General features: G+C 36.4%; 2 protein-coding genes across 3 annotated transcripts; both read left to right on the forward strand.

The window, feature by feature from the left end:
• The first annotated feature begins 7,022 nt into the window (after positions 1-7,022).
• On the forward strand, positions 7,023-22,306 carry il2rgb (interleukin 2 receptor, gamma b). Its single transcript, XM_052150311.1, has 8 exons — positions 7,023-7,125; positions 7,931-8,018; positions 8,193-8,368; positions 18,439-18,587; positions 18,685-18,841; positions 18,954-19,038; positions 21,312-21,396; positions 21,507-22,306. Exons 1-8 carry the CDS (start codon positions 7,038-7,040, stop codon positions 21,693-21,695), a joined length of 1,017 nt encoding a protein of 338 aa, XP_052006271.1. The 5' UTR covers positions 7,023-7,037; the 3' UTR covers positions 21,696-22,306.
• A 225-nt stretch (positions 22,307-22,531) lies between these two features.
• c19hxorf65 (chromosome 19 CXorf65 homolog) lies at positions 22,532-25,019 on the forward strand. 2 transcript variants are annotated; one of them, XM_052150378.1, is made up of 6 exons: positions 22,532-22,770; positions 22,971-23,057; positions 23,916-24,038; positions 24,189-24,254; positions 24,352-24,470; positions 24,725-25,019. In XM_052150378.1, the coding sequence occupies exons 1-6, from the start codon at positions 22,746-22,748 to the stop codon at positions 24,812-24,814; spliced, it is 510 nt and encodes a 169-aa protein (XP_052006338.1). In that variant the 5' UTR covers positions 22,532-22,745; the 3' UTR covers positions 24,815-25,019. The 2 variants fall into 2 exon arrangements, with proteins under 2 accessions (XP_052006338.1, XP_052006339.1); XM_052150379.1 differs by having other exon boundaries at positions 24,728-25,019.
• Positions 25,020-25,937: the final 918 nt, after the last annotated feature.

The following is a 25,937-nucleotide window of genomic DNA, read 5'->3' on the forward strand; positions in this document are numbered from 1 at the left end:
CAGTTTTCAGTTACAGATGCCATTGCAGAAATTCACTATTCACAATCAGCCTCGATTCATTTAATCCAGTAGTGAAAGTGTCCAATAACATGACGGTTACTGAAATTAAGCAAGAAGTATTCAGATGTCCTTGTGATTCTAAAATGACAGCCCCCATGAGGGCACCCCTGCCCCATGTAGAATGAAACAGCTTTTATAAAGTTACTGATATGACTGGTCATGATTTTATACATATGCTTAAACATTCTAATTCATTTATTCATGAGTAAAACTTTTTAAAAGGAAAAATTACTGAGTGCACCTTTAAATAATTAAGAGTCTGGCAAAAGGAAAACAATTTATTTACAACTAACAATTAGTTGTTTATTAACTTTTGCTGTTTTTCCTGTAGTTAGTATGAGTAAATTTTGCTGCCCAACTAAAAAATCAATGCTTTATTTTAAAATGTGCATTTCTGTGACAACAATTCAGTATTAATATTGTTAACTGCATTTGCAATTAAAAAAGTATTTCAGTATTATTATTTGTTTCTGTCCTTTAATTTTTATATTTAATTTTGATATATAGAATATGTTGCGCTTGTAGATTACATTTTGGTAAAAGTTTTGACACCTCACCGTGGACCTCACTAATTTTCAAACCCTGGCTACGGCTCTGCCTAGAGTCTGTTTATTTAAAGTTGCTTGTCCAGTCTTTTTTTATTTTTATTAAATAGACACTTCCTCCTATGTTTACTGTCTGCTTAATCTAGTATATCTTTAATATTGACCTCTATCTGTCCTATTTCCCATAGCTGTATCAACAATTCTTTCTTGATCAGTGGCGGGCCGTGCATTTAAAGTCTAGTCTTTAAATGCTTCATGTGTTTGATTATCAAAAGAGATTATAAGGTTTTATACACCTGTTTCTGCAGGCATTTGTTAAACAAGCTTTAATATCATATAATGTGGAAACAAACTCATTTATCGATATTACTTAATAAAGTGAATGTTTATCACTAACTTTGTATATCTCCCTGAGTGTCGACATGTTTGTGTGACATCATGACCCTGCATCTCGGCGAAATCAGAGTTGAGAATTTCTGCGTGAGCCTACAAGTTTTAATTCTGAATTCAAGATGCATTCTATTGCACTCTATAGCACTACTTTTCAAAACTTGATCCAACACTGAATGCTCCAGCAGCCTAATTTACACTTCGAAAACTCCTGATGTTGATATAACAATGCAAAAAGCAATTACCAATTTGCTTGAAGTGAAAATCAGTCCTCATTTCATGTTTAATAAATTAAGCAATCACACGGTCATGCAGAACATCTTGTGTTTTTAAATCAATAAGGATCTCTTTCTCAACGGCGATACCAGCAGTGATGACAGCCGACTCGTCAGCAAGATCTCCTGCTTTTCGCTCTTGAATTACGTACATCACTTAAAGCATGATTGCGTCACTCAAGGCCAGCTAGAAGGCCTCGACTGGGACATATCCCACCCACCAAGAACAAATAAATCAATCTGATTGGCTGATGAATCGGACAATCTGACTTTATTTGCTCATTCATTCGCACTTTTTAGGGGTTCTGTTGAAATTCTGAAGGGAGTGGAGCTCAGAATGTCACACTGCTTCGGCTAACGAGCTGGGCATGCCAGTTGTCACACTTTGCTTGTAAGCATCAAGAAATAAATTCTGACTGTATAAACTTTGTTTTTCTCTATTTGTTTGTAGATTAATTTAGAGTGGAATGTGATAAAAAATACATAGGCAAAAAGGTGATTGAGAATGAAAGGATGAAAAATATGTATTTATTTATTTGGCATGTTAGGCCAGCAGAGAAGGCATTGCTGGCCTTGAGAAATCGCCATTGTTCTTGATTTAATTTCTCACATGACATAAGTATATGTGTCATATTCCTGGCACTGAGTGCACAGACCTGTTGGATGTTTTTCCATGATGTGAAGTGTACCAAGGTTGCTATGTCCCATTCTTAGCATGCTTATTATTACTTGCTCTCTCCTACTCACTTTTTTATTTCTTACAATCCCTACTGTGCTTTTTATTGAGTAATATTTTTTTTTTTGAGTAAATGTCTCCCTTTTACTGCATTATTTTTCCCCTGCCTAGTTAATCTTGAATAGCTAAACAAGAGCTCATAGAGCAGATCCTGATGGTTTCTGGTTGCACCTGATTGTGTGCTTACAAGAGCAGCTACTGAATCACTGCATACTAAAATGTGTTAATCCTGGCTTGTTCAAACCATTCTACTGCCAACAAAATGGCAAATATTTCAACAGCATATACGCTAAGATAGTCAGATGCTCTTTTACTAGGCTCCACTTGGAATCTAGGCACATAAACTCCTGATCCTGTAGCATTTGTTTCTAAGTCTTTTGATCCATTTGTGAAAATCTCAATGTTGTCCTTGTATATAAAGTCCCTATACCTATAATACTCATCTACAATATCAAAAGTCTTGTTTTTTTTGTCTAAACTTCAGTAGTTCCATATCTACGACTGGATACTACAGCACCCATACTGGTTTAATGGGCCATACAACAGTTTCTCCAAATCCTATATCAAATACTCCCACGTCTTTTGCTATTTGATCTCCTGTCTGCCCAAAGCTTTCTCTGTGTATCCTCTCCTAGTTTTGATCTTATTAAAGCTATACATATATATATTTCAAAGCTATAACCATGTTAAATTAGTATCAAAATATACTCCCAAGAACCAAAAGCTATTAACTTGTTCTAAAAAATTCCTATACAATTTTAACTGCCCATCTCTGATTTGTTTTCTAGTAAAGAAAATAACCTTTGTTTTTTCAATTGAAAATTTAAAACCCCATTTTATTCCCCAACTTTCCACTTGGTTAATTCCATCATGTACATTCTTTATTATATACTCAAAATGTCTTCCTCTTTTCTATAAAGCGCCGTCATCCATGAACAATGATCTTCCCTAGTCTACAAGTCTATTGTGATACTAGAGAATATATCATTACTCATAATGGAAAACAGAGTTGGGCATTGTATGCTCCCTTGTGCTGTTCCGTTTTCTACTATGAACTGTTTGGAAATCTCTGTTCCCATCCTCACTTGTATTGTTCTTCTGTCTAGGAAGTCCATTATCCTATTAAATATTTTTCCTCCAACACCCAATAAATGAACTTTGATTAGAAGTTCCTCTTTCCATAGCATATCATAGGCCTTTTCAAAAAATACAACCAGAACTGTTTCTTTATTTACTTGGGCCTTTCTTTTTTCATCTTCTAAAAAATTATTGGATCCGTAGTACCTCTTCCTCTCCTGAATCCACTTTGATAAGTTGTTACCAAATTTCTGCTCTCCAGGAAGTACATTAATCTCTCATTTATCATACGTTCCATTAATTTACAAAAGTGTGTTTGCTGTCATTCTTTCCAGGCTTCCTTATTGGTATTATTATTGCCTCTTTCTATAGTTTCCTAGTATTCTATCTTCTTTCTACACATTGTTATATAGCAATAGTAATTTCTCAAGACTTTCTACACTTAGGTGTTTAATCATAGTGTAGCATATCTCATCTTTTCTAGTTTTTCCTAATGATCTATTTATATCTCCCATGTTAAAAGGAACATGAAGCACACATCACTCACTACCTTTCCTACACAATATCTCCCTGTACTCTCTCTCAATCTCTTATATATATATATATATATATATATATATATATATATATATATATATATATACATACAGTGAGGAAAATAAGTATTTGAACACCCTGCTATTTTGCAAGTTCTCCCACTTAGAAATCATGGAGGGGTCTGAAATTGTCATCGTAGGTGCATGTCCACTGTGAGAGACATAATCTAAAAAAAATCCAGAAATCACAATGTATAATTTTTTAACTATTTATTTGTATGATACAGCTGCAAATAAGTATTTGAACACCTGAGAAAATCAATGTTAATATTTGGTACAGTAGCCTTTGTTTGCAATTACAGAGGTCAAACGTTTCCTGTAGTTTTTCACCAGGTTTGCACACACTGCAGGAGGGATTTTGGCCCACTCCTCCACACAGATCTTCTCTAGATCAGTCAGGTTTCTGGGCTGTCGCTGAGAAACACGGAGTTTGAACTCACTCCAAAGATTCTCTATTGGGTTTAGGTCTGGAGACTGGCTAGGCCACGCCAGAACCTTGATATGCTTCTTACAGAGCCACTCCTTGGTTATCCTGGCTGTGTGCTTCGGGTCATTGTCATGTTGGAAGACCCAGCCTCGACCCATCTTCAATGCTCTAACTGAGGGAAGGAGGTTGTTCCCCAAAATCACGCAATACATGGCCCCGGTCATCCTCTCCTTAATACAGTGCAGTCGCCCTGTCCCATGTGCAGAAAAACACCCCCAAAGCATGATGCTACCACCCCCCCCTGCTTCACAGTAGGGATGGTGTTCTTGGGATGGTACTCATCATTCTTCTTCCTCCAAACACGGTTAGTGGAATTATGACCAAAAAGTTATATTTTGGTCTCATCTGACCACATGACTTTCTCCCATGACTCCTCTGGATCATCCAAATGGTCATTGGCAAACTTAAGACGGGCCTTGACATGTGCTGGTTTAAGCAGGGGTACCTTCCGTGCCATGCATGATTTCAAACCATGACGTCTTAGTGTATTACCAACAGTAACCTTGGAAACGGTGGTCCCAGCTCTTTTCAGGTCATTGACCAGCTCCTCCCGTGTAGTTCTGGGCTAATTTCTCACCTTTCTTAGGATCATTGAGACCCCACGAGGTGAGATCTTGCATGGAGCCCCAGTCCGAGGGAGATTGACAGTCATGTTTAGCTTCTTCCATTTTCTAATGATTACTCCAACAGTGGACCTTTTTTCACCAAGCTGCTTGGCAATTTCCCGTAGCCCTTTCCAGCCTTGTGGAGGTGTACAATTTTGTCTCTAGTGTCTTTGGACAGCTCTTTGGTCTTGGCCATGTTAGTAGTTGGATTCTTACTGATTGTATGGGGTGGACAGGTGTCTTTATGCAGCTAACGACCTCAAACAGGTGCATCTAATTTAGGATAATAAATGGAGTGGAGGTGGACATTTTAAAGGCAGACTAACAGGTCTTTGAGGGTCAGAATTCTAGCTGATAGACAGGTGTTCAAATACTTATTTGCAGCTGTATCATACAAATAAATAGTTAAAAAATCATATATTGTGATTTCTGGATTTTTTTTTTTTGATTATGTCTCTCACAGTGGACATGCACCTACGATGACAATTTCAGACCCCTCCATGATTTCCAAGTGGGAGAACTTGCAAAATAGCAGGGTGTTCAAATACTTATTTTCCTCACTGTATATATATAATATATATATATAAACACTCACACACACACACACACCGTCAGCCACAACATTAAAACCACCTGCCTAATAACGTGTATGTCCCCCTCGTGCTGCCAAAACAGTGCCAACCCACATCTCAGAATAGTATTCTGAGATTCTATTTGTCTCACCACAATTGTACAGAACGGTTATCTGAGTTATTGTTGGCTTTGTCAGTTCAAACCTGTCTGGACATTCTCTGTTGAACTCTCTCATCAACAAGGCATTTCTGTCATGCAGAACTGCTGCTCACTGGATGTTTTTTGTTTTTGGCAACATTCTGAGTAAATACTAGAGACTGTTGTTTGTGAAAATACCAGGAGATCAGGAGTTACAGAAATACTCAAACCAGCCCATCTGGCACCAACTGAGGTCACGTCTTTTCCCCTTTCTGATGGTTGATGTGAACATTAATTTAAGCTCCAGACCCATATATGCATTATTTTATGCACTGCTGCCACACAATTGGCTGATAAGATAATCACATGGATGATTGTGGTTGCTAGATGGGGCTGGGTTAAAAGCAAATTTAGGGTGTGTTCACACTTGACAGATTTGGTTTGATTAAAATGAACTCTGGGACGATTGCTGTGTTAGTACGGTTCATTTGAACAAGTGTGTATGCTGCCATTCGAACCTTGGTGCGCACCAAAAAAGCAGACCAAGACCCCTTGAATAGTGGGTCTCAGTCCACTTCCAAACTTACTCTGGTGCAGTTCGACTGATTTATGAATGCAGCATGGAACAAAGACATCTAAACTGACCAATAACAGGATGCGATGTCACAAGATGTGACCCTAAAAATCACGTGATTTGATAACATAGAAAGAGCGGTAAGCGTGGAGTATGAAAATGAAAATGTACAAAATGAGCAGAGAGCAAACATGGAGCAATGAGGAGGTACATTTTTTTGGTTTTAAAAATGCCAGTGTGAACGCAAAGCAAACCAGGACTAAATGTATCATTTTCTTTTTTGGTCCAGACCAAGAGAACCAAACTACGAGTGTGAACACACCCTTAAACTGACGTTTCATGGAATATGAACTGCAGAGATGTATGAAAATTGTGAAGATACAGTAGCAATGAGAGTCAAATTCAGCTGTATTATGTAAAGCTCTCTCTTTTTTAAAACATTATTTGTTCAAATTTGAAATGACAAATTATTTATGTTTAGCTCAGTTGTCTATAGCCATAGTAATTAAAGGGATCGTTCACCCCAAAATTTAAATTCTCTCATTTACTCACCCTCATGCCATCCTATGAAGATTTTTAGAAGAATATCTCAGCTCTGTTGGTTCATGCAATGCAAGTGAATGGTGGCCAGAACTTTGAAGTTCCAAAAATAACATAAAGACCACATAAATTTAATCCATAAGTTTAATCCATGTCTTCAGAAGCAATATGATAGGTGTGGGAGAGAAACAGATCAATATTTTAAGTGCTTTTTTACTATAAATTTCAAATTTCACATCCTTCTATTTTTTTTTTTATTTTTTTTTTTGCTCATTTGCATTCTTTGTGCATATCGCTAACTACTGGGCAGAGAAGCGCTAACTGACTGTCACATTGCTTCACATTTTTGAACCGGAAGTTGTCAAGGAAACATACTCTATTCTAGTGAACATCCTGTGTTTGATAGCAGTCATAGTTTTACTCAGACGCTTAGATGAGAGCATGATTTCCATAGATGCAAAAAATATATGTTTTGGGCTGCTGCTTTTTATTTTGTCATCTCAACGATGCTGGTCAGCAGCTTCTCTGAGTAAGTATATAAGTGGTTGTATTGAATGGTGTATTTGTGGTTGATGGAAAGGTATACTGTACATAACTATTTGATTTAACGTAAGACTAGAATTATAATCGACTCCAAAATGTGTGATACTGTAAAAGATCTTTCTGAATTGTATGTTCATATTTAAGCTTTGTCCAGTAACAATTTGTAAAAAAAATAAAAAATTTATGAGATTTACAGTGACCTCAAAAAGTAATTGAACACTTTAGCCACATTTAAAACAGTCGGAATGGCATCACAGAAAACAGAATATCAAACCAAGTAGCATTTCTTTTAAAGAAAGGTTTAAAGACATATTACATAAATAAGTTTTAAAATATGAACCAATAGAAACACTTCAAAATTAAGATAAGATGTATTTGTACACTTTTGGTTGTCAAACATTGTGGAACGTTGTGCCCATATGTTTTAATTTGACATAAAGCAATCGTTTGCAGATGCAACTTGGCTTGAAATTTTGTTTCTAATGTAATGACATTTATTAATTTTTAGATGTGGCTCATGTATTCAAATATGTTTTTGGGCCACTGTTAGTTCAGATGGTTTTAGTGGGGATTTCCACAATATTTTTCTGTACATTCCCCAGAATGAGATTTCTGATACTGATTAGCGTTCTCCCTGTGTGGGCTGAGTGAAACTGAAGTTTAAAAATAAAAATAGTTCAAATAATAACTTCTAGACAATTTATTGTTTCTGAACTGAAAGAATATTCAATTATTTTGATTGTGAATTGTTACTTGAAGATTGCTACATTTAAACCTTTTGGCCTATGTAGGTGTAAAGTGTATGATTATCAACCTTGAGTATGTGGAGTGCACCTGGTACCCAAAGGCCTCAAAGTTTAACTATACCTTCAGCAGTGCGTAAGTCTCCCAGAAGCTCTGTTACTCTATTTCACTATTCATCATTCTCCTTAAATATAGATTTTCACCAATACATTTGCACCATGGTTATTAAATTAAGTGTGTTTTGATGTATGATGCATATTGTTTTGTGGTAATTGAGAAGTTAAAAATCATTTTTTATTTTTTCATTAGGTTTCTAAATAACTCTTCATTTAAAAACTGCCCAGAATACATATTGGAGCACAGTTATACTGTCGGCTGCAAAATTCCTCTCAAAAGCCAATTTGACAAATTGTATACAAATATATCTTCCGGTACTGGAGGAAACCAGACTACTTCTCAAGTTTTTGAATCCCTCAATAGATATGGTAAGACATACAAGTAGACATTCCTTCAAATTAAATGTAGTGTCTCCAATTAAAGGAATATTCTGGGTTCAATACAAGTTAAAGCTGATGTATGTAACTAGTGTTAAAATAATTTCTTCTATCCCAGTACATACTGTATGCAGAGACAACTAGGCCATGCATAGGTTATTTTGTTTTCAATTAACATATTTATTGATTCATAAATATCTAACAAAATAAAAAAACACATCATATATACTCTGATACAACATTTAACCGCCCAATCACCAAACACACCCTAACCCCCAACAAACACCCCTGTGGCCACAGATAGATACACACACACATAAAAAAAACATAATAATCATATATAATTAAAACAAAACATCTCTCTCCCCAGCCCCTCCCTGAGAGTCCCCCCAAAACACCAAGAAATTACCCCATTTCCTGTCGAACAAATTCTGAACCCCCATCCTTCTGCTTGCCATCCCTTCAAAAGCAGCCACTCTCCCCATCTCTGCACACCACTCTGGAAATGAGGGTGCACTATCTGACTTATATCCCCTTAAAATAATTTGCCTGCCCACCAGAATGCTGGTCAGGACCCAGTTTTTTATGTGTATATCCTCAAAATGTATGACCGCCCCATCGCAAAAAAAAACAGCGTCTGATGCAGAATGAAATTTGAGTGCCTAAAACGTCACACAAAAAACTCATGGGTTGTGTCTCCATCTTCTGACTGGCATCGCCAGCAGGTGGGTGTGTCTTTAAGACCAAGCCTATACAATCTAGAGGGGGTCCAATAGAATCTATTTAAAATCTTAAATTGCATAAGGCGCACCCTTGCATCTCTAGATGCAGACTTGACATTTTTTAGAATCCTAGCCCACACTCCCTACTCCAATACCAAATTTAAATCTTTCTCCCATAATCTTGAGAAGTTGAAGCTCTGTCCCCTAGACTCTGAATTAGCAGGGAGTAATACACTGATGCCTCATGACCTTTTCCAAAAGCAGTAATTACCTCTCCCAGAGTACCAATCCCAAAAACAATACAGAGCAGGTGGCACAGCTGTACATACCTATAGAACTGAGATCTGGGAATCCCAAAATGTTGAACAAAATTTTTAAAAGATCTCAACACTCCACTCTCCATATAGGTCACAGAGTGTATTAACCCCCTCACAATCCAGACTGACCAGCAGAAAGGGGACTTATAAATGCATAATTTTGGGTTCAGCCATTTGCTCAAGGCAACATTTAAATAAATGTCTAAATTAAACACTCTGGACACTTTTGTCCATACTGAGTGCAAATGCAAGATAACAGGTTGTAATTAAACATTTCTGACTCGTTTGAGACAAAAGGCTTTGCAATGGCATAATAGGTGCAAGTACATCCTGTTCAATACAAAACCAGGGAAAGGCTCTCAGAGGGAAGGAACCAGTGAGCCAATTGTCTGAGACTGAATGCATGATAATAAAAACAAAATCTTGGGTAGGCCAAGCCCAACTGTGTCAATCGGTCTATGTAACTTATTAAAATGTAATCTAGGACACTTACCATTGCAAATGAAGGATTTTGCTATGCTATCAAATTGCTTGAAGTAACATTTGGAATACAATACATTTTAATAACATTAACCTTCCCTATCATAAATAAATGTAAAGAAGCCCACCTGCCCACATCGCTCGAAAACCTTTTTATTAAGGGGTCAAAATTTACTCACTAACACTAAATCTGACAAATTTGCTCGGAATAAAATGCACTAATATTTAATGCCCTGTTTGAGACACTGGAAGGGGCCCCTCTGAAAAGTTGTTACTGGGCAGTACGCTGTCAGAGACAAAGCTTCGGATTTAGACCAAATGACTCTGTATCCCGAGAACTTATTAATAATTATAGAATTAATAATTCTGTGGAGGCAAGGCATAGATCTAGTGGGGTCGGAGATGAATAATAAAATATGGAGTGGTGGTGGCGTAGTGGCTAAAGCACAGGGCTGTTGCTCAGAAAGTCACTGGTTCGAACCCCACGGCCACCACCATTGTGCCCTTGAGCAAAGCACTTAACTCCAGGTTGTTCCGGGGGGGATTGTCCCTGTAATAATGCACTGTAAGTCGCATTGGATAAAAGCGTCTGCCAAATGCATAAAAAAAATATAATCTTCGTAAAGCAAAAGTTTATGTCCTACAACTCCTGCCACCAAAAAAATCCTCTTCCCTTCTTATCGTGGCTGCTAATGGTACCAGGGCAAGACAGAACAATAATGGGAAAAGATGGCAACCCTGCTGGGTGCCACTATCCAGAGTAAAATAATCTGAAATGTATCCATTTGTTTGCACCACCACTACCGAGTGTCTATGAAGTAACTTGTTCCATCCATATAAAGTATTCCTGAACCCATATATTTACATTGTCTTAAAAAAATAATCACATTCTACCATATCAAATGACTTTTTGGCGTATGTATACAACAACATGCAATAATAAGCAATAACACATTTCTATGAATTATATATATATATATATATATAAAAAAAAACTAGCAGCATACTACATCAATTAAAAAAAATCTCTATTTAAAAGTTTGATCGCAGTTGGAACAAAACAGTTTTTATTAATGTTAGTAATGTTTACTAATGTTGTCAGAAGAGCTGCAGCCCTGAATAAACCTGATCTGTATGTATAAGAGATGTCATAACTTTACTTACTCGGTCAGACAGAATTTTTGACAATATTTTACATATAGCAGGATAAGGGAAATTGAACGGTAACTCTTACACTCCGGTGGATATTTGTCCTTTTTAAGAATCAGACTGATCCGGGCTTGTGTCATGGATAGCAAAGATTTCCATTCTATAATGATTCCATATTAACTTCTTACAAAAGTGGAGCCAAATCTGTAGCAAAAGATCTAAAAAAATCAGTAACAAAACTATCTGTCCCCAGAGCCTTGCCTGCAGGCAAGGCCATAATTACCTCGCCAAGCTACTCAAAGGTTATCTCAGAATCAAGATAATTGTTTTTGCTCAGTAGTCAGTTTAGGGAGTTCTAATGCTGACACAAAGTTTCTAATATCTTCATCAGCAGACAAAGATGTGAAACTGTAAATATCGAGAGAGCATTCTTTAAAAGCATTATTAATATCAATGGCTGAGGTAAATATTTCACCATCAGCAGATTCACAGAGGGAATGGTAGAAAAATAATCACTCTGCTTTATATATCTAGCCAAAAGCTTCCCTGCACTAGATTGTTTAATGTATGGCTGTCTTGACCTGAATAGCCAAAACTGCACCTTCCACGACAAAATAGTATCATATCTGTATATCAATCGGGTCAATTCTTTGAGGCCATCAGACGACAGTCTGCGCTTCAGCTCTGCCTCAGCAGAGGATACTGAGGACCAGTTGGTCTCCATATAAACACTGATTTCAGCCTTTAACATTTGGTAGAATTCAGGATTTTGCACAAGGGATACATTAAAGCGCCAACTATATTATTTATTTTTATGTGGCAAAACCTCTAAACTCACCAGGATGTGATCTGAGACTTAGATGTTTCCAGCTGAACAATCAACAACAGATGAAATGAGGGACTTAAATATATAAAATATATATATATCCTAGAATAAATCATATGTACTGATGAAAAACATGTATAGTCCCTACAAGATAGGTTTAAAAGTCTCCAAATATCTGTAAGACCAAGATTTTTACACATCCTGTGAAGCGTCAATGTTGCTCTAAGGGGCTTACACACTTTTGCTTCACTATGATCAAGGACTGAATCCATCAAAAGATTAAAGTACCCTCCCAATATTATATCATGAAGGGTGCTAGCACTTTGTAACATCCCTTCAAGATCTATTCAAAAGCCCTTATCATCAGCGTTAGGTGTGTAAATATTAGCCAAAATCAAACTTTGCCCCTGAATTTCTGCTAAAACAACAATAAATCTTCCTAGTTTAAATTTACCTTTTTGAGACATTTGAATTGTAGACGTTTACTTATCAATGTAATGACACCCCTGCTCTTACTTGATCCAGCACTAAAGAAAACATGTCCACCCCATATCTTCCCAAATATGTCTGCTTCATGCAGGGAAAGATGTGTTTCTTGAAGAAACACTATATCATATTTCTTACATTTAAGAAAATAAATAACCTACCTGTGGTATATTTTCATAAACGAGACGGCTGCACACGTTTTAGACTTTTACTAACAAACACCGTTAAGCACTTACAGCATGCTTCATACTACTTATATTCAAGGACTTGCACCGTACACATTAACTCAAAACTACGGTAAGCCTATCAGATCAAACTAATGTGTCAATACACCACACTACCTTCCTTTTTATGGGGTGCCCCAACCCACTCACATTCCACGTGGAGAGAGACAATCCACTCATATTAAGATTTAAAATTTTTACCTTTTAGAAAAAATACCTCAGTGGATCTCCAAGCAAAACTCTGTAAGCTCGCTCGATTTCCAGCTTATGGCCTATTTTGTCAAGCAGACTCGGGAAGAGCTTGTCTAGGAATTTCACCATATCTCAGCCTTCCTCACGCTCAGGAATTCCAACAATTCAGACGTTATTTTGTCCATTATGCTTCTCCAAAACCTCCAGTTTTTCCCGAATGCGTTCCAAATCCACCTTGGTCGCTAGTGGATTAGCAGCTAATTCCCTCTCTAATGACTCCAGATAATCGATCCGTTTTTCGACCTCCAATAATCTTGTAACCAACTCAGTGAATTTTATCTCCAAGGAAGTAATTGATTGACATATTACAGCAAGATCCTTCAAATCTGCAAGGACTTTCGTCAGCATTGCCGACACGTTCGTCAATTCATGCCAGATTTCTTTCAGTTCGACGTCTAAATTAAGTTGAGGGGAATCAGCCTGAGCACGTAAGTGTCTTTTAATATCTGTTTGAACAACTGCAGACAAGGGGTGTTTCAGAAAATTGTTTTGAAAACATTGTTTATTTTTGCAAATCCATTTGATGGTGCTAGTGTTGGTGAAATTACATCAGCTTTAAACTCAATTGACAGCATTTGTGAGTCACGTGACACCATGCGACATTCAGAAGTGTGAACGGCAAGCTCTGCACACTTTGCTAGTTTTAATACTTTTCATATCATGAACCGGTGAAATTTGATACACCCTGATCCTTAACTATTCTAGGAAGGCAATATGTCAAAGAATTAAAAATCCTCGAGCTCTAGAGACATTACAAGACACTTACGTGCTCAAGCTTTCTGATGGGCTCTTTCCGAGTCTGCGTGACATAGCAGGCCATAAACTGGAAATCGAGCGAGCTCACAGAGTTCCAGCTTGGAGATCCGTGGAGGGAGACAGGCCCCGATCACTTCTTGCCAAATTTCTGAGATCATTCGACAAAGATCTCATGTTACATGAGGCGAGGAGTAAAGGAAGGCTTCTTGGATGAACCACAACATTTTCTTGTTCCCAGACTTTGCCAATTCGACAAGAGAGAAACGTGATCGATTCAAGGAATGTAAAAAACTCTTACATCAATTAAGGTCACTTTTGCACTGATGTTCCCGGCTATCGTAGTCGTACATGGACTGTTTGAGTTTACAGGGATGGACGCCGGTTGGCGCTGTTGTGCACGGGGTTAATGCACGTTTTTCTTTTTTCTGTTTGTTTGGTTCGGGGGGAGGCTCGGGGTTTGATTGTTGCACTAATGTGGAATGTGGTCTTTATAATTTTATTTTTGACACACAATCTATTTTTCTAATATGTCAAAATGTTAGTATGTTTGGACATACTAACTAGGGTGGACATGTTTATGGTAGGGACTATAGCAGTCCATAAGATTTATTCTAGAATAGATTTTTTATATATATATATATATATATATATATATATATATATATATATATATATATATATATATATATATATCTAAGTCCCTCATTTCATCATTGTTTTTGATAGCTCAATTGGAAACATCTTAGTCTCAGATCACACCCTGGTGAGTTTAGAGGTGTTGCCACATATGGAGAAAATAAAATCATGTGGCTTGGTAGGCACTTAAGGCGGTTCTTAGGGACCGGATCATATAATATGCCTCATTCATCAAAAAATCCAAAGTACGAGAACACGTGGAGTTGGAAGAGAATATTAAAAGCGCAGAGGCAGAGCTGAAGTGCTGAATGTCATCTGATGGCCTCAGAATTGACTCGATTGAAATACAGATTTTTGGCTAACCGATTAAGTAAAGGTATGACATCTCTTATACATATAGATCAGGTGGGGTTTATTCGGGGCTGCAGCTCTTCTGATTAAATTAAGCGTACAATATTAATATTAAATCAATATTATGTGGTCAGTAGTGAATTATCAGACATCCAGTCAATGCCGAAAAGGAGTTTGATATGATAGAATGAGATAAACTTTTACAAATTGTGGAAATATACGGGTTCGGGAATACTTTTATTGGATGGATTAAGTTACTTTATAGACACACAGTAGCGGCGATACAAACAAATGGATTAATTTCAGATGATTTTACTCTTGATAAGGATTTACTCTTTTATATATATATATATATATATATATATATATATATATATATATATATATATATATATATATATATATATATACAGATTATATATTATTTTTTATTAATTATATAGAATTATTAATTCTTTTTCTAAGTTCTCAGGATACAGAGTCAATTGGTCTAAATCCGAAGCTTTGTCTCTTACAGCGTTCTGCCTAGCAATGGTTTTCCATCCGGTGTTGGTCTTCCAGTGACCCAAACAGGGCATTAAGTATTTGGGCATTTTATTCCCAGCAAATTTGTCTGATTTAGTTATAGTTAATTTTGACCCCTTAATAAAAAGTTTTTTGAGCGATGTGGGCAGGTGGGCTTCATTACATTTATATATGATTGGGAAGGTTAATGTTATTAAAATGAATTGTATTCCAAAATGTGACTACCTGCTACAATCTCTCCATGTAGATGTAGAAATGAATGTAGAGATTAGAATGTAAGCGTCTTAGATTACATTTTAATAATTTACATAGGCCGATTGACAAAGGTGGGCTTGGCCTACCCAAGATTTTGTTTTACTATTATGCATTCAGTCTCAGACATTTGGCTCACTGGTCTCTTCCATCTGAGAGAGCCTTTCCATAGTTTTATATTAAACAGGAAATTCTTTCACCTGTTTTGCCATTGCAAAGCCTTTCTATCAAATTAATCAGAGAAGTTAAGTTACACCCCGTTATCTCGCATTTGCACTCAGTATGGACAAAAGTGTCTCAAGCATATGGCTAAACCCTAAATTATGTATTAATAAGTCCTCTTTCTGCTGGTCAGAGTGGATTGTGAGAGAGGTCACTACACATATGAGAGTGGAGTGTTGAGATCTTTCGAAAATTTGGTTTAAAATATTTGGATTCTCAGATCTCAGTTCTGTAGGTATTTACTTCTGTAGGGTCAAGCAGATGGCTGGGGGTTCGGAATTTGTTTGATAGGAAATGAGACAAGTACTTAGTGTTTTTGGGGGACTCTCGGGGAGGAGCTGTGGAGAGAGTAGTTTATTTTAATTATATATGATTATTACAGTACATCCGGAAAGTATTCACAGCGCTTCACTTTTTCCACATTTTGTTATGTTACAGCCTTATTCCAAAATGGATTAAATTCATTATTTTCCTCAAAATTCTACAAATAATACCCAATAATGACAACGTGAAAGAAGTTTGTTTGAAATATTTGATAATGTATTAAAAAAAAAACTATCAGCCTTTGGCATGACACTCAAAATTGAGCTCAGGTGCATCCTGTTTCCACTGATCATCCATGAGATGTTTCTACAACTTGATTGGAGTCCACCTGTGGTAAATTCAGTTGATTGGACATGATTTGGAAAGGCACACACCTGTCTATATAAGGTCCCACATTTAACAGTGCATGTCAGAGCACAAACCAAGCCATGAAGTCCAAGGAATTGTCTGTAGACCTCCGAGACAGGATTGTATTGAGACACAGATCTTGGGAAAGGTACTGAACATTTTCTGCAGCACTGAAGGTCCCAATGAGCATAGTGGCCTCCATCTTCTGTAAATGGAAGAAGTTTGGAACTACCTGGACTCTTCCTAGACCTGGCCGCCTGGCCAAACTGAGTGATCTGGGGAGAATGGCCTTAGTCAGGGAGGTGGTTAAGAAACCAATGGTCACTCTGACAGAGCTCCAGCATTTCTCTGTGGAGAGAGGAGAACTTTCCAGAAGCACAACCATCTCTGCAGCACTCCACCAATCAGGCCTGTATGGTAGAGTGGTCAGACGGAAGCCACTCCTCAGTAAAAGGCACATGATAGCCCACCTGGAGTTTGCCAAAAGGCACCTGAAGGACTCTCAGATCATGAGAAACAAAATCTGAACTGATTGGCCTGAATGGCAAGCATCATGTCTGGAGGAAACCAGGCACCACTCATCACCTGGCCAATACCATCCCTACAGTGAAGCATGGTGGTGGCAGCATCATTCTGTGGGGATGTTTTTCAGTGACAGGAACTGGGAGACTAGTCAGGATCGAGGGAAAGATGAATGCAGCAATGTACAGAGACATCCTTGATGAAAAACTGCTCCAGAGCGCTCTGGACCTCAGACTGGGGCGAAGGTTTATCTTCCAACAGGACAACGACCCTAAGCACACAGCTAAGATATCAAAGGAGTGGCTACGGGACAACTCTGTGAATGTCCTTGAGTGGCCCAGCCAGAGCCCAGATTTGAACCCGATTTAACATCTCTGGAGAGATCTGAAAATGGCTGTGCAATGACACTCCCATCCAACCTGATGGAGCTTGAGAGGTCCTGCAAAGAAGAATGGGAGAAACTGCCCAAAAATAGGTGTGTGCCAAGCTTGTAGCATCATGCACAAAAAGACTTGAGGCTGTAATTGGTGCCAAAGGTGCTTCAACAAAGTATTGAGCAAAGGCTGTGAATACTTATGTACATGTGATTTTGTTTTAAATTTTGTATAAATTTACAAAGATTTAAACAAACTTCTTTCACGTTGTCATTATGGGGTATTGTTTGTAGAATTGAGGAAAATAAGGAATTTAATCAATTTTGGAATAATGCTGGAAAAAGTAAAGTGCTGTGAATACTTTCCGGATGCACCGTATATTTTATTTTTTTGTGTGTGCATTTTTATTTGTGAACACAGGGGTGTTCGTTGGGGGTCAGGGTTGGTGATTGTGGAGAGGTAATAGTTGGGGCTAAATGTTAAATGTTGATTCAATGTATATGTTGCGTTTTTTATTTGTTATGTCTATGAATCAATAAAAAAATGTTAATTAAAAAATATTGACAGCATTTGTGGCATAATGTTGATTACCATAAAAAATCATTTCAACTCCTGTCCTTTCATTTTAACAAAAATCTTGTTTAAGTGAGTCACTCACAATGGAAGTGAAAAGATGATTTAAAGGCAGAAATGTGAAGCTTATAATTTTATAAAGCAATTACATTAATTCTTCTGTTAATAAGTCATTGTTTGAATGACTGTAGAAATTTGTAATTTTTACAGTCATTTTAGGGTTTGTTAACATTACATTGTCATGGCAACGAAGTTGTAAAATTGGCTATAACTTTACAGTTAGTTAGCGACTGATCACACCAAAATCATGTTAACATGAATATTGGTTATGTCTTGATGCTATACTTCTGAATTAGTGAGTATTTTAACCTTTACAGGTTAGCCCCTTCCACTTCCATTGTAAGTGCCTCACTTTAACCAAGATTTTTAGAAAAAGAGGGGCAAGTCAAAATTTATTTATATGGTAATCAGTTTTATGCCACTAATGCTGCTAAACTTGTATTGAACCCAGAATATTCCATTAAATAAAAAAATGAAGTCATTATCGCTAAATTAACCCCTTAATGGTGATGTATGATGCCTCATGTCAGGGATTATTTTGCGATAATGACCAGCTAACTGTATTTTATCTCTTACATAGTATATTAACTGCATTAGTGATATCATTGTTTCTCTCCAAACCAGTTGCTAATTTCTTTGTGTTTGTACTTCTATTTGTTCAGTGCAGCTAAACCCACCTTATAACGTCTCTGTGACGTGGTATGAACAAAACAGCACACTTTTACTGCATTGGAAGAACAGTACCTCCATTTCTAAGTGTGTAGTCTACATGGTGCGCTACCTGACAGACACAAACCTACATGGAGTGCAGGTGAGACCGTTTTGCAATGTAAATAAATATTCCATATTTTTTATTCCTGCCCTAGAAACTACTAGCTGCCTCATCTCCATCTCTTTCTTGCTCACAGACACAGTACGCAAACGTGACAGAGACATCATTCAGTCTGCATATGGTCTCAAAGAATAAGCGCTATGTTTTCAATGTCCGGAGCACTGTTGCTGGTGTCTGTGGCTCTTCAGATTACTGGAGTAACTGGACTGCCCCTTTGGAGTGGGGTGGTACAGGTACAATAACAAATAGTGGATATTAGAGGGACACATAGTGCTCCATTTGTTTTTTTTTTATTATTATTATTTATTTATTGACATTTTACCATCATGCTTCTTCATTATCTAGGCAACAGTAGCAGGCAAGGGTTGTTTGGTATTTTGCCAGTCATTCTGCTGTTCCTACTGGTGTTGTTGTTGTGCTATTGTGAAAGGTGAGATATGTTTAAGACTTTTAGCTCTTGTTTAGTCTTTCCTTAACTTGAAGTTTATTAGGGCCTTACTTATATTTGTGGTGATGTATATTAATATTTTACAATGTAATACATTATCTATGTTGATTGTTATAAATTAGAGCATATGCAGTGATGTTCACTTGTGAAAATTATTCTAATTCGCATTTTCTAATTATTATTTTTATTACAAATTATATCATCAGAATAACAATCTGAGTGAAAACATTAATTGCAAACCTAATATGTATGTTAGTATGTTACATTTCAGCCACATGATTATCCATGTTATCCCAGCATGAGTTGAGAATGCTCAAAAGAGCCTTTTGTGTGTTTCAATTAAAGCAACATTGTAAAATCGAATTAGTTGGCCTTACTTAGAAAAAGCATGAAAACAGATTGCCTTAAAGTAAACTCAAGTAAAGTACTTAATTTTTAAATCAAAATCAATCAAATCAAATCCCTTTACTGTCACTCAACCATATACACTGTAACCCCTCCCCCCATGTTATCAGTGGAGATAAATGTGATGTGCTGTATTGACATTCATCTGTCGGTTGACAGTCAGTTGCCAGTGTGTTATTAAGTGAAGTATAAATTGTGGGTCCAGTCTGAGGCTAATAAAGTGCAGTGCTGATATATGTATCATGAGCAGTCAAGAGTTCAAAAGTCTGATTGCTTTGGGGAAGAAGCTGTCATGAAGTCGGCTGGTGTGGGTCTTGATGCTGCGATACTGCTTGACTGATGGTAGCAGTGAGAGCATGTGGCTCAGTTGGCTGTACAGATAAGCTGAACTGAATATAGGCTGTACTTAAGTACAGATAACTAGTTACAAGTCAATTTAACCCTTTAATCTGTGATTAAATTATCAATGCTTTTATTTATTTATTTAAGCTGAGTTTAAATTGTGCATGTCTTATATAATATAAGATACATTTTGACCGGACTCTAGGTTAGCTCTATATCACATTGTATTTCCCTTAGCACTTCTAATGCACATAATTCTGCACTTTTGTAAAGAACATTTTACTATAGAAGAATGACTTAAATATAACAAGCTCTGACTTCACTAGAGGTAACACCCTAATGGTGGCTTCACACAAATCACAACTATCAACCAACAAAACAATAATCATAATAATTAAAACTACAGTACTGTGCAAAACTTTTAGGCACTTGTGAAAAATTTTGGAATTTTGAGGATGTCTTCTGAAATTATGACGTAAACAGTTTTCATTAATCAATAAACAACATACAATGTCCAGTAAACATAAAAAAGCTAAATCAATATGTGGTGTGGCCACCTTTGCTTTCAAAACAGCACCAATTCTCCTAGATACACCTGGACAGTTTTTCTTGGTTGTTGGCAGATAGGATGTACCAAGACTTTTGTAGAAGTAGCCACAGTCTGTTAAGGCTGTCTCAATTGCTTCTTGCTTCTGTCTCTTCATGTAATCCCAGACTAACTCTATGTTTAGTGCGGGGCTCTGTTGTGGTCATGCCATCTGTTGCAGGGTTCAATGTTCTTCTTTTCTGTACTATTATATTTGCAAAATTAATGTTTGGGAGTCTAAAATGTGTATTTTCTATTGACACACTAAAGCTGAATATATAAATAACCATCTTAAGACAAATGTTTTTGTGAAACATCTTAAATGCCTAAAACTTTAGCGCAGTACTGCATATACATTTTAAAATAACAATTATTATATTTCTACATAAATTCTGTTATCTTAGCCAAATGTACATAATTTATTCAAGCACAAGGGTTTATGGGTATTCCACACAGCTGCAGGTTAGTAGTACTTCAGCCAGCTTAAAGAATTTATATATTGGAGTTGTTATTCCAAAATGTGACATTTCAAGTACTGTTTATTTAAGACCGCTTGGTTGTTTTTATTAATATAAACTTTATGGTTTAATGGTAACTTAATTAAAACATGCAAGCATAGTAAAACATTAAGCTTATTTTTATTTTATTTTTATCTGGGATAACTATTAGTATTTACAGTGAAGAAAATCTGAAGGTGTTAACATGGCCTATGTCACAAATATGCTTGTTTGATTGGTGACCTAGAAATAGTGTAGAATCTTAAATATGTCAGATTCTTTTGACGTTTCAACTTCTCTGTTTAAAAATGGTCTGTTTATTTTCATGTTTAAATTTGATTGTCAATTGTTTGCCAAGACCTTTAAATGTAACTTATAATGAACCTTGAATTAAATTAACCAATCATTACTTTATTTATATATAGGATAAAGATTATTTTACTTCCAATTGTGCCTGACCCCAGCAAGAACCTACAGGATTTGTTTCATAAACATGATGGAAATGTTGAGGTATCCACTTTTTTTACTCCACATGTTGTATTTCTATGAGATCATAGTAAATGTGCTCTTCAGACTTGGATGTACTGTAACCTTTTTGATGTTTTCTCCATCTTGTTCAGAGCTGGGTTCACATCTCCAGAGAGCTGAAGGAAGCCTTTGAGCCAGACTACACAGAGCCTTCCTGTGATGTGTGTGAGGTAACACCCCCTTGTGAGGCCAGTCCCACACCTGTGGCCAGTACCACTTCTCAAACTGATATCTGCGATGGAATAAGCACTGAAGAACATCCTACTGAACAGCCCGGCTAATGGGCCATTGTGCCATTTACCATTTGCCTGTATTGTCAATTAAATTTTTACTGTAAACATTTGCATGCTAAATTGTTTAAGTACAGTATGTTTTCTTTTGCATGTTTAGTAATTAATATGTTTTTTGAAGCTAAAGTGTGTAATTTATGCACCACCAAACAGAATTACAAAAATAAACATTGTTTTCGAATATGCCCCATCTGCCGTTTATCAAACAAACAGATAGTTCTGACCCAAACTCAATCCACTGGTTGAGTCAATGTTGTTGTGTCGGGCTGGACGTGCCACTCAAAATAAAACAGACATTTTTATAGGACAACAGAGATGTGTGTTTAATTACACACATCAGCTTTAAGTATAAGATGGAATGAAGATAAAAAAGCAAGCACAATTATTGAAATTTCTCAATCAGTATTTCACTGTAAAAAGTGGAAATTTAAAGTTGTTACAGTGGTGTTAAATAATATTTTCGTATTGAATCAAACCAGTTAATTAAGATGATACAACATGTTTTCTATGTAAAACATTTTTTTTTTCAGTGTAGATTTTCTGTATATAGTTCTAAAAAAAAATAATAGAAGGATAAAAAAGACATTGATCAAACATGAAAGACTGGCTTCTAATTGATCAATATATATATACATAAAATAAATATTTTTATATTAAAAATGTTATATGAAATTGCTTGACAGCGTTCATTTGTTGGGTGTAACCATAATAATGAATATAATTACCATTTTAGTTTGGCAACATGTAATAAGTATTTAATTCATATAACAAACACTTCATTCTATTATTTTTACAATATTATGTAATACATACAGTATTATGTTATTATTGTTTTGTTTTTCCAATGTTTGCATTTATTTCTCCTCATCACAAACCACATTTCCTATTCTGATTCTATGGCATTGTGACATCACAGTCTTGATGATCATGTTACTCTTAAACTGCAGTGTCACTAATTCCTTCCCACTGCTGCAGAAGCCTACATGTTAAAAACTGATCAGCTGTCAGAGAAGGTTCAGGTTCCTCTGTCTTTCTGCTATAATGTTTGTTTACATTAAACATGGAGGTAAGAAACACAATCATGATTTTGTGTGTTGATAGTGTTAATCTCAATAACATAAATGTAGTCTATGTTTTTGATCTAGGTATAGTTTAGTAACCCATATGCCTTACATGTAATGAAATATATTAATTTCTTGTAATCCCTGTATTCATTGATTTATTTGAATTACAATGTTTTGATCTCCCTATGCTGTGTGTATTTAGATAATGAGCAGTTCTTTGTCAACACCAACTGTTCAGTTGTTTACCTATTGAAGTATATAAGAACCAGATTGGGACTAGCTGAATCAGGTATGCATGCCTCTATTGTCAATACTCATGTCAAATCTACACAATCAGATTAGACACACTATACAGTATATGTACTTAGCTTTTTTTTCCAGCTTTTATTGAGTCTTAAATATGAAGTGGCTGTCAGCAGAGGAACTTTTACAGAAGTTGGGACACTTTAAATCATTAAAAGTTGTTTCAAAGTTGTTTTCCTCTCACAAATACAAGAATGTGTATCTCACGGTACATTCCAATGTCAACAATGACTCCACAACTGAGAGTAGATCAGTTTTACAGTATTTGGCACATATTCTAGAGGTCTCAGGTCAGAGGAGGTTAGTTGATCTCAGTGTGCTTCTTCACACTAGCCTGACCTCTGTGCAGGTGGTCACGGATCTCTGGTGTTAATATTTCACACTCTCTCTTGGCAAATAGTCCTACAACGGTGTCCCGTTACATCTGTGGCATGTAGTTAGGGACATTACCTGGGATCTGCCCATCACTAATAGAGTACTCATTACCACTATCATTACCACTCTCCTCCTCCCTAATGCACCTGTCCTCCTTTGTATGTGGTAAAATAATGCAAAGAGATAACAGACACATATTATATAACTGTTTTGGCATGTGTCTCAAACAGTATCTCTTAAAGGGAAATAATGACAGAATTTTGGATGAACTATTCCAATGTCTAATTTTATGCTAATGTCTCTGCAGAAAGTTTTTTGTAAGGGTTAGGTTTAAGGGTAGAGTTAGGGGATAGAGTCTATAGTATACAAATCTTATGTCTTTGGAGAGTCCTGAGGATAGTGGCACCAACATGTGTATGTATGTATGTATGTATGTATGTGTGTGTGTGTGTGTGTGTGTGTGTTTCAGATCTTATAGATCTGTATGATGAACAAGGGGTCATGAAATTACTCTTCCAGCCCCAGCATTCATATGAGTCTGCAAGAGCACTGTTAGTGTCAAGAGAGTCGTTCACTGTTTGCAATATCAACCGTGAGTATGACATAAATTTAGCTTTTTCACTTGGCATTTATTGATTTTGACCTTAAGCCATTTAAGTTGCTGAAAGTTTCTTCTATATAGTCTGGCACATTCAAATGTGATAATGAAGAGGTCAAGGGTTTACTCGGTTTGTGTTAACAGGTTCTTCTGATGGGGCTTATACCTCTGTCACACCACTACTGTCCAGTGTTGACTCTGCTCTATTAGGTGCCATTGCATGTACAATGTGATGCAGTTATTTTCTTAGCAACAGTCACTCAGTTCAGATTTCAGTCATATTTTAAGCTATGCCTATGTCTTCCAGAGACACTGCGTTCTCAAATGGACACTCTTGAGAGAACTCGCCTCCAGCAGCTTTATATTGTGGAGGCTCGTAGGGCTGATTCAGATGAAAGAATGTCACAAGCCCCACCAACTAAAACTGTGAGTCCCATAGCAAATTATTCAGCTCTGTTGTTCAGTCATTTAGTTATCATCTGACCAACAGAACCATAAATACCTAATAACCAATTTATTATTGATCTGTTGATGAGATCAAAGGCTTTTACTAAAGAATGTGATGTATTCATTAGGGGATCAAATAAAGAAAAACAGCTGACTACAGTTCTAATTCTGCATGCAGATCACTTAATGAACATATGAACTGGACATTTATGTGCTGTTTTCATTTGGCTCAGCAGACTAAAAAGCAAAGGAAGGCTTCACAATTAAATGGCCCAGATAAAGAAGTCCAGCGCCACACTAAGGACCGGAAAACCAGGAGCTGAGCAGACCGCCACACATCTGAGCATTTAGGACATGTGCTCATTTTATAATGTTGAATCTCAGTTTAATTGGTTCAAATTACAAATAGAAAACATTCATCAGTGTTACTGTATTCTTTTTTTATTTTTTTAATCACAACAGACCTACGTATATGAATTATATATCTTTAGGAAAGCTACTATATTGATTTTATAAAACAAAAAGCTCTGGTCCTGGATCCTGATTGGTCAATACAGTGTTTTAATACTGCTTAAAAATACAGTATATTAGTAACAGCTGTGGCTCAAAACACCAGCTCATCAATCTACTGTGTATACCACAGCGCAGCACGTAAAGAGGCCAAATATTTATCTTAAACAGTGTTTTAATGAAAATGTATGTACTGGTATAATATTTTATATTCTATCTTTTAAATTTGTTTTATGTTTTATCTATCTATCTATCTATCTATCTATCTATCTATCTATCTATCTATCTATCTATCTATCTATCTATCTATCTATGTAGCTAGCTATCTAGCTATCTATCTGTCTGTGTTTTTTAATGATTTTGGAATTTTCCAATGGTCCCTTGAAATTAAGCAACAGATGAGGTCATCATCTGGTCTGTGATTGGTTAGTAGGCATACCTGTTTGTTACCAAGCTATTTCCAGCTGGGTGCAAATTGAGAGAATCAAAGACTGGTGTGTGCCATGGCATAATTGCTATATTTAATTGCAAACGTTTCTGTCTGAATGATAATAAGTGTGGGTGTAAATTGTTTCTGCAATAAGTTTTAAGTCAAAGGCATGATTATATCTTGAACTATAATTGAAGATTAATATCTTGTTGGCCTTGTATTGCCTCTCTTATCCATGCAGCTGCAGATTTTTAGCAGAACGTAGGTAGGCCCTGCAGGTGCAAAGAACTGTAAACTTTGTGATGTGTCACTCAGCACATAGATTTTCCTTTTCAGCACTTCATCATAGCACACCATGTGGGCGGAATGCAGCTATTAGACAGGAACAAGTGGGTGAAATGCAGTTAGTGGTTTCAGCATGTATCACCATTATAGTCTTGACACATACGTTCTGTTTTTCTTTAAATCCCGTGTAAATAGAAATGTCAAATGTCAGTTGTAGTCTG

This window comes from Xyrauchen texanus, chromosome 19, assembly GCF_025860055.1.
Source record: "Xyrauchen texanus isolate HMW12.3.18 chromosome 19, RBS_HiC_50CHRs, whole genome shotgun sequence".
NCBI lineage: Eukaryota > Metazoa > Chordata > Actinopteri > Cypriniformes > Catostomidae > Xyrauchen > Xyrauchen texanus.